Genomic DNA, 13,914 nt, shown 5'->3' on the forward strand with positions numbered 1-13,914 from the left:
TTTGGAGTCTTAAAGGGGTGCGCCCTACTCGTTTAACTGAAGGTGCTCAGGGTAGCCTTTCAATAAAGACCACTCTGCTAATTCATTTTATTCATTTCTCCTACCTGTCCTCCAAATGCTGTCTTTCTCTCCTTGGCCTGGATTGGACATACACTGACAGCCTTTGTCTCTTTAAACCCCGTTTTTCTGTTTTGACACTTTCTTCTGTTACTCTGACCTGGTCTTTATATGTACTGCTGATGTTTGCGCCCATCCCAACCTCGTTTTCAATTACTCAGACACAGTCCCTGGAAGTAGCCACGCCCACTCAAGAAGGTGCCCGCCGATGAAGTTTGTCCTCAGTAGCGCGCCGTACTGACGGCCGCAGTGCGCAGGCGCAGTTCCCCGCTGCCGGCCGTGTGTGTTCTTCTTTCCCAGGGCTCCCGGCATCCCGGAAGTTGGACCGCGGGCTCTTCACAGTCAACCTCCGGCCAGGGTTCGCCGTGTGCTTCGCTCCCTCGTCCCGCAGTCACCCGCTCCCGGGGCCGCTGCTCTAAGTCCGCAGGTCTCCGCCGGCGACAGACCCATGGCCGAGCGCGGAGAACTCGACCTGACTGGCGCCAAACAGAACACCGGAGTGTGGCTGGTCAAGGTAAGGTTTGTGTGGCTCCCGCTTTTAAAGTAGTTTAAGTGACTTGAGGGGAGAAGGAACTGGCAACCCACTCCAGTACTCTTGCCTGGGAAATTCCATGGACGGAGGAGCCTGGTGGGCCACAGTCCATGGGGTCTCAAAGGGTCGGATACGACTGAGCGACTTCACTTTCTTTCTATAGTTCCTTTGGGAGAAGGAAGTGGCAACCCACTGCGGTGTTCTTGCCTGGAGAACCCCGTGGACAGAGGGGCCTGGTGGGCTGCATTCTATGGGGTTATAAAGAGTCGGACACGACTGAGCAACTAACATACACGCGCGCGCACACACACGCACACACACACACACGTAACTTGAGACCGTCCCACTTTGTGCACCTTTTAAAGCTCATTAGGGCTCTCTCGTTTAGAACTTCGCTTACCTTGAGAGGCAGGGTTGGTTGGTAGGCTTGTTTGCAGACGAGGACATTAGTTCAGGGACACCCAGTGTGTTTTAGCCAACTAAGAGTCTGAACGTGCCTGGAATGGATCTCCTTATCCCACGACCTGGTTTTTCTGGGCTCCTGTCTTGATGGCCCCCCAGTTTGAGCATTTTATCCCAGGCTGAAGAATTTCTTCATCTCCACTTGCTGAAACTGATTTCAGTCATCAATCTCTATAAGAAAGTTGAGCGTTTGCTTTCTGGGTAGTTTTCTGAGCCAGAAAGTAGAACTGTTCTCTGAGTACCCTGGTGGCTCAGATGGTAAAGCATCTGCCTGCAATTCAGGAGACCCAGGTTCGATCCCTGGGTGGGGAAGATCCCCTGGAGAAGGGAATGGCAGCCCACTTCAGTATCCTTGCCTGGAAAATCCCTTTTGAAGGAGCCTGATAAGTTACAGTCCATGGGGTCCCAAAGAGTTGGACAGGACTAAGTGACTTCACTTTCACTCGTAAGGTGTTCTTTTAGGTTGATGGGTCTTATGGAGTTCCCAGGAGAGCTGAGAGTGCTCTGAACTCAGGGAAGGAGAGACCGTGGACTGGAGTGTTCTTTTAGAGTTCGATTGTGTCTCAGGTGAAACTGTCAGTAATTTTTTTTTTTTTTTTTTTTGGTAAAGGCAGCATTTTGATTAACCCTTAGTAAGTACTTACTGAGCTTCCCTTGTGGCTCAGCTGGTAAGGAATCCACTTGCAATGTGGGAGACCTAGGTTAGATCCCTGGGTTGGGAAGATCCCCTGGAGGAGGGAAAGGCTACCCACTCCAGTATTCTGGCCTAGAGAATTCCATGGACTGTATAGTCCATGGGGTCGCAAAGAGTCAGACACTGAGCAACCTTCACTTCTTCACTTAGTGAGTACACTATTTATCCCTTACTTTTTTAAATTGGGGACTGTTGTTTCTTAGGAAGTTTTCATAAGACATATGTATATTCAAAATGTGATTATGATAGTCTTGAAAACTCAAGTAAAACATAGAGACCTTTATTTGTTAGATTTTTGGAAAGCTTTTATCACACGTCTGAGTGTTTATCAGTTAAATCTGAGAGGCCCTTCTAGTCTTCCTCTCTGATGTAGCTCCCTTATGATTCAGTTCGGTCGCTCAGTTGTGTCTGACTCTGCGACCCCACGAACTGCAGCACACCGGGCTTCTTGGTCCATCACCGATTCCCGGAGCTTACTCAAACTCATGTCCATTGAGTCGGTGATGCCATCCAACCATCTCATCTTTTGTAGTCCCCTGCTCCTGCCCTTATGATTATTCACTAGCATGTTGAGCCTGTATTAACATTCTTCAAAGCACATGCACAGTCATATTTCGCGAGAGTAGGCGTCTTGCCTGTCACCCAGAACTGTGTTTGGCGTAAGGTAAATAGCTCAGATAATGTGATGTATGCATGCATGAATGAATGACTGAATGAACTCTTATTCTTCAACCCTAGCCTTAATCTCTGGTGCTGCTTTGACTTATCACAGTGATATCAGTGTGATTTAAAATGATGGAGTAACCAAGTATCTCTCTCCTCCTGCATGCTAGATGGAGAGATATCATTAGGGAGGAGATCTCCTTTGCAGATGGAAAGAACTTGAAAAGGTGGCGAGAGCTTGAGGTGATGTGTTTCTGCTTGGAGCGCAGTAGATGCTCAATAAATGTTTGCCTTACAGAGGTTTGGATGGGGGGCCCATAGTATCTCCGTAGCATACCATGGAGAGTGGTTCTGAAATGTAGGAGTGAGAATGCACAGTAATGTGGTGTGGGCTGGAAAACAAAGAGGACATCATGCCTGGAGTAGCGGATTGGGACCATATACTGACATTATCACGTTGTGAAGTGGGAATGTTTTAACACTGCTGCTGCTGCTGCTAAGTCACTTCAGTCGTGTCCGACTCTTTGTGACCCCATAGACGGCAGCCCACCAGGCTCCCCCGTCCCAGGGATTCTCCAGGCAAGAACACTGGAGTGGGTTGCCATTTCCTTCTCTAATGCATGAAAGTGAAAAGTGAAAGTGAAGTCGCTCAGTCATGTCCGACTGTTTGAGACCCCATGGACTGCAGCCCACCAGGCTCCCCCGTCCATGGGATTTTTCAGGCAAGAGTACTGGAGTGGGGTGCCATTGCCTTCTCCAGTTTTAACTCTAGTCTACAGGAAATGAGGAGACTCTTGGAGGGTTTTGAGTAAGGCAGGGATACAAATGATTCTTTAAGTGGGGTGGGGCAGGGGGGAAGCTTGAAGAGAAGATAACCAGAGTCAAAATTAGGAAATTATCACAGGATCCTAGACATTTGATAGTGAAGTCTCAGGAGTTAGGGAAACTTTTTCAGCAAAAGTTGTCAGGATGTGGTGACTGACTAAATGAGGATGTAAGAGAAAGTTACAAATCTAAACTAAAGAAATTTTAGTGTTCTCTCTTATATGGCCATTTGAATATATTTTATTGCTTTAAAAAGAAGTCTTACTAATGATAGTTCAAATTAGAATTTTTCTGTTCAAATTAGAATTTGAATAGAACTGCATACAATTTTAAATCTTTTCGGTAAACGTTCATATTTTTTATTATAAATCATGCCTTGAGCTCTGATCTTTGAGGATCATTTGTTGCAAAATATGTGAGTTCCTACAGTGTCGCAAGTTTATGGGCCATTTCTGTTCATAATTAATTTGTTCATTATTAATTTCCTCACTAGACAAGGGAAAGGAAAATTACAGTAAGAGTTATACATACAAGCTCTCTCAGAGTTTTAGGCAGTGAAAAAGTTACCGGGTGGAATCAGGGAAGACTTCATGGGGAACCTGGCATTTACGAAGAGCCTATGGAGTTGATTAGTTGTGGGGGGGGGGGGGGGGGTGGAATAGTTCCAGGCAGGGCTGATGAGTGTGTTCAGGAAAAGGCAAATAGAGTGGAAGATGGTGTACCAGAATGTCCACCACCTGTATCTCTTCTGACCAGTGAAACGCTGTAGGGAGAGAGCAGTGGCCCAGGTGGTGGTGGCCAGGCTCTCTTGCCCCACGCCACTCACATCCTGCAGCTGGGATCATTTGTGGCGCTGCGCACGTGCGTCATGGTGTGGTCTGTATAAGCACCACCTGAAAAGCTCCTGTAGTCGAGGTGAGTCTAGTTGAGTCGGGCAGTCGTTGCTGCTGCTGTGTCATCCATTAGAAAATAAAGCATGTCCGCGTTGCTGCTGCAGATAAAGGCCATCTGCGGTCCCTGCAGTGCCTCGCATCTTCCTCCAGCCTCCCCGCTTGTGCCTTGCCTAACCTGGTGTCAGCAAACAGTGAGATACAGCAAGACAAAGGCCATTTCTGGAGTTCTGAATACCTTAAATCTGCGAGAGAATGATCTAAATAAGTTTTGATGGATAATAGACGTGACTGAATTTAACTTTACGATATCGCCTGCTCAAAAAAACATGAACAACGGCAGTCTCCCCCTGGTCGGGGAGCTCATCCCTTGTAGTGGGCGTTACCCGGTTCCTGTTGCTCACTCAGGCCTCGCCACTGTCAGGTTGCCAGCCGGTCACAGGCCTGCTGTTGCACACTGTACACCAAATCACGGTCTAAACGTGATATTTAAGAACACTTTAAGAACACTTCTGTTTATTTAAGAACACTTCTGTTGTTTCACTTCCAACATTTAGACTTCTGGAAAAGTCATCTTCTCTAGTTATGGTTGGCTGGAGGGTAAGGGTACCTGATGGGGAAGAAGAGGAGATAAAGCTCCCAGCATTTTTAGGAGTGGTGGGGTTTTTGTAAGTAGTGAATAGCCTATAAGAGCTTGGATGATGAAACTATCTTTCTTGGAGGAAACGGACAGGTGGAGGTATTGACAAGCATTGTGGTAGGTTCATCCAACAACTTTCTGGCCAGCAAAAAGGTGTGTTTCAGGTCCCACCAGCCTTCCTCCTGTGAGCATTTTGATTGATGTTTGTTGGAGGAGAGAATCAGGACCGAAGTGACGGACATCACCCCCTGTGAATGTTGGGTCCTCCATTCAATAGCTCAGTTGGTAAAGAATCCATCTGCAATGCAGGAGACCCTGGTTCGATTCCTGGGTCGGGAAGATCCGCTGCAGATGGGATAGGCTACCCACTCCAGTATTCTTGGACTTCCCTTGTGGCTTAGCTGGTAAAGAATCTGCCTGCAATGCTGGAGACCTGGGTTCGATCTCTGGGTTGGAAAGACCCACTGGAGAAGGGAAAGGCTACCCACTCCAGTATTCTGGCTATACAGTCTCTCCAGAGACTATAGTTCATGTATACCATGCATACACGGACTGTATAGTCCGTGGGGTCACAAAGAGTCAAATACGACTGAGTGACTTTCACTTTCATTCAACACCTCAGAAGCCATCAAGCTTAGCTTTTCTTTTTTCACGGACAAATAAGCAGTTGGACATTGGCAGCCAGAGTGAAAGCTATCTATCAGGGAGAGATGAAACTGGAATGGGTGATACCCCAAAGCCTTGCAGGAGAAAAAGAAACTTATAATGTGCCAAGTATTTCAGAAAGCAAACCTGTGAAGTAGGTACTAATTATCTATATTTTTCAGATGGTAAAATTGAGGCTTAGGGGTGTTAATTATCCTGCCCATGCATGGAACAGTGATTCAGATTTAGGCTACAAAGCTTAAGCCAGGAATAGGAAATGTGCTTTCCCCTCACCGCACGCCCCCCGCCAACCCCTTGGGTCTCTTTAATGAGACTTCTCCCTGGAGAACAGAAGTGAGGGAGTGGGGAATTTGTTTTTATGGCCTTGGGTCTTGTCAGCTCAATACATTGACCTTCAGGACAACGTGTGAGTAAAAGCTGCCTGATGCATGTTGGATTCCCAGGGAAGCTAGTTCTGAGGTGATGAGCTGCAGGGGTTTGTTATGCAGTGCTGTTGGGATCATCCCCTGTGAAAGGAAAAAGACTTATGCAGGATTGGGCACAGGGTGGTTTCGCCCAGGAGGAGTGTGTGATTGTGGTCAACTCTTCAGTGGAAGCACTTCCAGAGAGAGCTAAGGACTGCAGGCTGTCTGTGGCCACACTCCCAGCAGCTCGGGGGATAGGCCTCCATTCCTAAAAGAAGAAATGGGTGCCACGCCAGTGTCCACACAGCGCTCTTAATTTGCTTGTGTACCCTGGGAGAAGCATGGCTTTGGAGGCTAGTTGTTGGGGAACTAGATACTAGATGAAGCAAAGCTGGCAAACAAGCTTAGGGAGTAAGCTCTGTGTGTACCACCTTGGCCCCTTGGCTTCAAAGGCGCAGTTGCCCTGACCACTCTGTAGCTTGAGTGAGTGGGCGGGCAGATGGGTTTCTTCCACAAGCTTTCAGTGATCACCAGTCATTTGTTCCAGGCTCTGAGGGCGTTACGTGAGCAAGAAAGGACAGGGTCCGTACTCTGTAAACTGGAGTCTGTAGTGCGCTCCCTGAGACAGACCTCAGGCAATACTGGCCCTAATGAAAACAGTTTCACACAGATAGACAAGATCACTGGAGACAGAAATACTGTTTTGTGAGTGTGGATAACAAAGGGACGTAGTCTAGAAGTCAAGGGAATTTCTCTGAGAAAATAATGCTGCAGTGAGTCATTTGCTCTCACGCTCCCTGGTCTTGGGAAACCTGAGAAAACAGCCCCTGTTGTACCTGTTCTCCTGTCTCCATCTCCGTTTCTTTAATGAATGTGGAGACAGTGGAAACGACACAGCTATCTCACAAGTGACAAGTTGGCGAGAGTGTTTGGGGGAAATTTACTCAGAATAGCATTCAGGTGTTCTCATCTAGAAACAAAGGTAATTATGTGAAGAGATAATATGTTAATTAGCTTGACTGGCTTAGTTGTTTCATGTGCATATAAAACCATGTTGTACACCTTAAATATACAACTTTACTTAAAGATAAAATGTAATGTTTTAATTAAAAATATCAGCTGTCCAAAAAAACTTTGGAGCCTTGGAACCATATACACCATTATCTGTCCCTTCTCCTTCCTTTTTTTCCTTTAAATGTGTGTGTATGTATTTTTGACTGTTGGGCCTTCGCTGCTGTGTGCAGGATTTCCCTAGTGGCGGTGCCCGGGCTTCTCATTGCAGTGGCTTCTTCGGTTGCAGAGTCTCTGCTCTAGGGTGGATGGCCTTTGGTAGCTGCAGTTGCTGGCTTCGTTGCCCTGGGGCATGTGGGATCTTCCTGGACCAGGGATCGAACTGGTGTCCCCTGCATTGCAAGGTGAACTAACCACTGGACCACCAGCGAAGGCCTCTTCCCAACTTAATGCATTGGAGCTTTTGGGAAGCCTATTTCCATAATCTCGTGGTATAAAAAGTTATATATGATTGACATACTATCATCATTGTATTTTACTAGTTTTCGTTACAAGCATATAGTATTTTGGCAACCTTTTGAATTAAATAAGCCAGTAGGCTTACCTTAGGAACTTTCAGTTTTATTTTAATAATGATGACAATGTAGTATGCATTCCAGACTTTATCAGTTAATTTCAGGCACATAATCTTTTCTTTAAGTTGGCCAGTTGCTTGTATTAGATTCAATTATTGTACTGACTGTGATTCTTAACTTTATCTTATAATACTTAATTACTTCACTTAGAACTGTTGTCTTGTTTGATGGCCTAAATTGTGGTCTCAGGCAGTTTGACCACAGGGTCTTCTGACCTGGTTATGTACTGAAGAACTATGGTCTCAGCAGGAGCTCTGAAACATTCTTGTCTTCCCTTTACCTTAGCAGCCTGTCAGGGAACCAGCAATAAGGGGACAGTGGCAGGCTGGAAAATGTTTCACTCTATGGGTGTTTTCCCCTTCTCCCCCTTATTTTAAGGTAGATCTCTGGAGTAAGGTTTCCCTTTGAGAATGCAGTGAGATTTATTAAAGTGTAATTCCTTAGCCTGGATTTATTCTGACAACACCATCATTGCCATTACATTAACAGTAGCTAATGTTTCTTTAACAGTGTCCAGTCACTGAAATAATAACGCTGTTGCTGCCGCGTGCTGGCCTGTCCTTCTGTTAGGGATGTGGCAGAGCCAGCGACACAGACGGAACGCCCGCCTCGTGCAGGTTGCATTCTGATGGAGAGGGAGAGCGACAGCAGACAGAAGTGCGTAGCGAGTGCCGAGAGCTCCGAAGAGAGACAGGTCAGGGCGGAGGATGCCGCTTCAATCAGGTGGGAAAGGGCCTCACCCATAAGGTGGGCCTTCAGCAGAGACCTGAAGGGAGTTACGGGAATGCCCTTCACATATTTGGAGGAGGAACGTTCCAGACAGAAGTAACAGCAAATCAAAGGCCCTCAGGTGGGATGGTGCTGGGAGTGTTGGTAGATCTGTGTGGTTAGAGTCAAGTGAGCGAAAGTGGTAGGAGGTGAGGCCGTGGGTCTCAGTGGACTGTATCATCTGAGACACCACAGGGTTTTTACCGTGAATGCCATGGGAGGCTGGTAGCCATAGAGAGGAGGCATGGATGATGATGGGGGAGCCCGACTGCCTCGGTTAGAATCCTCGCTTCACCACTAGTGATCGTGAGACTTTGGACGAATGATAACTTTTTGATGCCTTACTTGCTTCTCTGTGAAATGGGATAATAATAAAGTTGTTATGAGGATCAAGTGAGGTAAATTTCTAAAGTGCTTAGAAAAGTATTTGGCACGTAGTAAGCACTGTGTAGATGTCTGTTAAATAAACTGAAAGGCTTTGAACAGAACAGTGTCATCTGACTTCTGTTTTAATATGGTCACTCTGATTGCAGCCATGAAATTAAAAGACGCTTATTCCTTGGAAGGAAAGTTATGACCAACCTAGATAGCATATTGAAAAGCAGAGACATTACTTCGCCAACAAAGGTCCATCTAGTCGAGGCTATGGTTTTTCCTGTGGTCATGTATGGATGTGAGAGTTGGACTGTGAAGAAAGCTGAGCACCGAAGAATTGATGCTTTTGAACTGTGGTCCTGGAGAAGACTCTTGAGAGTCCCTTGGACTGCAAGGAGATCCAACCAGTCTGTTCTACAGGAGATCAGTCCTGGGTGTTCTTTGGAAGGAATGATGCTGAAGCTGAAACTCCAGTACTTTGGCCACCTCATGCGAAGAGTTGACTCATTGGAAAAGACTGTGATGCTGGGAGGGATTGGGGGCAGGAGGAGAAGGGGCTGACAGAGGATGACATGGCTGGATGGCATCACTGACTCGATGGACGTGAGTTTGAGTGAACTCTGGGAGATGGTGGTGGACAGGGAGGCCTGGCGTGCTGCGATTCATGGGGTCGCAAAGAGTCAGACACAACTGAGCGACTGAACTGAACTGGTTGCTGTATTGAGACTAAAGTGGACACAGACAACAATCACACAAGAGATGAAGGTGGCCTGGATTAGGATGGTAGCCCTGGAATTGGTGAGAAGGATGTGGAGTCCAGATATAATTTGAAGGTATTGCTGACAGGCTGTGTCGGTTGATTGGATGTAGAATGTGAGAAAAAAGGAGCTACTCAGGGTGAGTCCATGGTTTCCGGCTGAGTACCTGGAAGGATGGTGTTGACTTTTACTGCGTTGTGGAAGGTTGCCGGAGGAATAGGTTCACGAGTAAGAATCCATTCTTGAGTGGAAATTTTGAGTTTGAAACGTCTCCTGAATATTCAGATGGAGAGTTTGAGTAAGCAGCTGGTTGTATAATTTGGAACTTGAGGGAAGAGCTGTAAATTTGAGAGTTGTAGTTACACAGATGGAATTTAAAGCCTTGGGATTAGATGAGGTTACGTAAGAATGAGTGTGGACAGAGAAGAGAGGCTTGAGGACCAAAATCAGGGCCCTCTCAGGTTAAAAGGTCAGGAAGATGAGAATCTAGATGTGTGGAGACTGAAAAAGGAGAGTCTGGAGAAGTGGCAGGAAAATCACGAGAGACTGTGGTGACCTGACGCCAAGTGAAGAAGGCGTTTGAAGGAGGAGGAGACAGTAGAGTCTCAGATATTTCTGATAGGTCTGCAAGATGAGGATTGAACGTTGGCTTGACATTGCGGAGAGCTTTTTAACCACAGGCAGCCGTGTCTGTGGAGTGGTGGAGGGGAGAGCCTGTCTAGAGCAGAACCCAGCGGCAGAGGAGGAACTGTGGTCAGCCAGCAGAGACAGCTCACTCAGAGCCTTGCGGTGGAGAGAGGCAGAGACACGGGACAGTGCGTGGGAAGGATGAAGGAGCCTGCCCTTTCCAGGGGTGTGACTGCGAGTCCATTTGCTCACTTTCCGTGCCTCAGTTTCCTCACTTGTAAAATGGAAAAAATAAACAGATTGTGTGAGAATTAAATGGTTAATTTATTTAAAACATTTAAATATATTAAATGTCACGTAACGTGTTTGTTATCTATTGCTATATAACATATCACCACAGGCTTAGTAGCATAAAATGGCACGCACTTTTGATATCATAGTTTCTGTGGCTCAGGAGTTTCCTGGCGTGGCTTAGTTGGGCTGATGCAGTCAGGGTGTTACACAAGGATACAAGTATCAGCGGATGGGGATTATTGAGGGCCATCTTAGAGTCTTCTGCCACGTTTGGTAAGCTCGCTGTTCCATGGTAGCTCAGACAGTAAAGAATCTGTCTGTAATGCAGGAGGTTTAGGTTCGATCCCTGGGTCAGGAAGATTTTCCGGGGGAAGGGAATGGCTACCCACCCCAGTGTTCTTTCTTGGAGAATTCCATGGTCAGGGAAGCTTGGAAAGCTACATATAGTCCATGGGATTGCAAAGAGTCAGACACTACTGAGCAACTAACACTTTCACTTTGGGCTTCCCTGGTGGCTCAGATGGTAAAGAGTTTGCCTGCAATGCAGGAGACCTGGGTTCAATCCCCTGGGTCAGGAAGATCCCCTGGAGAAGAGAATGCAGCCCACTCCAATATTCTTGCCTGGAGAATCTCACGGCCTGGTGGTAGTAGTAGTAGTCTGGTGGGCTTGGGGTCCACCAGTCCTTGGGGTCGCAAAGAGTTGGCCGTGACTGAGCCACTGACACACACATCGTCGTTGTGATTCTGTTGGGAGGATAGGAAAGGGAGTGGAGGGGAGAGGGTGGCATTGAGGGAAAGACGCCCTAGGCTAGACTACAGGCCAACCCCGCGCATGTGGAGGGCGTGGTCACCGTGCGCCTGTTAAGGGCAGAGCGGAGCGGAGCAGAAGGCTCCCCTGTGGCTAAGTGGCAGGCTTAGACGCTTTTGATGGTTCAGTGGGAGAGGGGGTCGGGTTATCATCCTGGAGGGAAGAGGAGCAAGCGGTGTTACAGGTTGAGGAGCGAATGTGCGGCCTGTCTGCAGTGGCTTTCCCGCTGCAGGTGACGGTTGGCCAGGGAGAGGGAGTTAAATTGCCCAGCATCTTGAAGGGCTTACTTGATGTTAGTCGCCAAGGATTTCAGGGGAGACCATCTGGCATGGTTGTCTTTCTTCAGATGCTCAGGTGCAAGTGTGGAGGGGGAGTAGCACAATCAAATAAAACAGTACATAGATTAATTAATAAGTGACATTACTAGTATCACTTGGCTTTAATCAGGGTTAGATTCTGCCAGGCCAGTATGATGGAGGGAGTTAGGGACAAGAGAATGATTATAATGACGGGCTGTGAAATGTAGTTCCATTTCAGAGAGAAGAGAGGACGTAAGCAGGCAGGGGCAGAGTCAGTGATGTGAAGGATGCAAGAATTGTTGGAGCCGAAGTACCAAGGAGAGGGCCAGGGAGTTAGGAGACGGTGGTCAGAAGGGTTCCTTGAAATACAGTTTATGGAAAGGGTACTGTTCTTGATAATGAGAAAGTCTTAACAGTATTTGAATCAGAAACGTGGAATATGATGAAGAAAAACCACCATCTTTTCCCTAAGGACTTTATTAGGGAGTATAGCTCACCATTGATTGTTAGAGCAGGCTGCTACCTGTAGAACTCCGTTTCCTCTTTGTGTTAGAGTAATTGACAAGAAGATTCCCTTGGGCTAAAAATCAGACAAAGCCAGAGGCAAAGGCTAACATGTTAGGCAGGATTTCAAGATTGAGGCCATGAGGTAATAATTTATACAGTCTGAGGATTCAGGGTTTTATTTAATGTAACAGTATTTGCCCAGATCAGTTTCACATCTTATATTTAGTTCTGACAGGTAATGTTGACATTTGCTTCTTTGACTCACCATGACAGCACCTTGAGTTTCCTTTGTGGGCACCACTGCTCCGCCTTTTCAGTCTGGTGATTCTAAGGTGTTGACTGTCCCTCCCGAAAGGTGTCACTGACTCAGGCTGGCAGTGCAGAAATCTCATCTCTGGTTCAGTAACAGGCCAGACAAAGGACCCGTGACCTGGTCAGAGCCACAAGAGAAAAACGATTTTGCTGGGGATTTGGGGAAGAGCTCGTGTTCTTCAGGAGTGGCTTCAGCCGTCGTGCTACATAGCGGGGAAGGCTGTCAAAGAAGTAGTCAGTGTGGTGAGAAGAGCCGAGAGATGGTGAGAGTCCTGGTGACGGTATTTGAGCCCTTAATCAGGCCACCTTAATGCTCCTTCTGAAATATTTAGTTACTTTTGCCAGTAAATCTTCTGTATGCCTGAGTGGGTTTTCTTCTCATCTGTATTCAAAGCAGACCTAATAGGTAGGTACAGTTATCCTAAGAAATTTGCCGAATCCTGTAAGCGTGCATGAATAGTGGAGTGCAGTATAGTTGAAACTTTAAGGTATGGACTCTTCAAAACTCCTTTCCTTTAGAGGATCTGTAGTCTGTGAAGGATGGTGTACATTTGACCAGTCTGGAGTCTGGCTAATACTAGCTAACCGTGTTATTTCAGTCCTCTGAGCCTCGGTTTTGTCATCTACAGAATGAGGAGAGCGGTGCAGTTTTGCGGGGTGACTGGGAGGATTACATGGGTTGTGGATGCAAAGTGTGTAGCATGGTGCCTGACACCGTGGCTCCTTCCCCTGCATCTTCTCCAGGCTTCTGGCGCAGTTTTGACACGGTAGTTGTTCAGTTTATTTTAGTGTAGGGAATGAACCAATACCATTAGGGTCTTCTTTTCTTAAATTTTTACTCGATTCCAAGTACTGCAGTTCAACTAATAGTCATGTGCTTCTTCTTGTAAATGAAACTTTGTTAGATGGAGTTTTTTCCTTTCCAGCTTTGGAAGCTCTCTTTGACTCTGTTACACATTCGTGTTATCATTTCAGACTTACTGTGGAAAATAAAAATGACCCCTGATACTCACTGAGCACTTGGTTTGTGTGAGGCATTGTACTTCATACTTGATGTGTAGCATCTTACTCCTCCAGAATAGGGTCATCTTAAACGTATATACTGATTGCCAAGTTCCAACTATGTCTTAGAAGAAATAACAGGTGGCCCATAGTAGGTTATATGCACTTAACCTTTTGAGATTTTGATCGCATATATCTGATTGCACACACAATATAGTGTATTGGTTAAAAGCATAGGCATTGGAACTAGAGTGCCCGCATTTGAATCCTGGGTCCTCATTTGCCAATTATATGCCTTTGGCTAAATTTTATAATCCCTGGGTGCTCCAAATTCATAGTCTGTGCAGTGGGGATAATGAACAGTACCTACCTCATATAGACATGAGGTACAAATGTTTGAAAAGTGCATGTCACAGTGTCAGGGAAGTAGTGTTATATAAATGCTAGTTGTTACATTGAATAATTTCTTTTATTTCAGTAGATCCTTCTTCATATTAGTTATCTTATACATAATAAAACATGACTTTTCAAATCATCTTAAGCTCAGTAGTGTCTCTACATAACATGTCAGTGTTATTCTCCAAGAAGCCTTTTCTGGCAGCCTTTCTCATCTCTGAACTTTTAT

The 13,914-nt window shown here is 46.3% G+C and overlaps 1 protein-coding gene across 1 annotated transcript in view; it reads left to right on the forward strand.

The window, feature by feature from the left end:
* Positions 1-340: 340 nt before the first annotated feature.
* GTF2F2 (general transcription factor IIF subunit 2) overlaps positions 341-13,914 on the forward strand; it is a 133,791-nt gene continuing 120,217 nt past the window's right edge. Inside the window, exon 1 of the mRNA XM_069601285.1 lies at positions 341-631. Within this exon, the coding sequence (XP_069457386.1) occupies positions 566-631 (66 nt within the window). The 5' untranslated portion in view covers positions 341-565. The remainder of the gene's footprint in view (positions 632-13,914) is intronic.

The sequence above is a fragment of the Ovis canadensis genome, chromosome 10 (assembly GCF_042477335.2).
Source record: "Ovis canadensis isolate MfBH-ARS-UI-01 breed Bighorn chromosome 10, ARS-UI_OviCan_v2, whole genome shotgun sequence".
In the NCBI taxonomy this organism is placed as follows: Eukaryota; Metazoa; Chordata; class Mammalia; order Artiodactyla; family Bovidae; genus Ovis; species Ovis canadensis.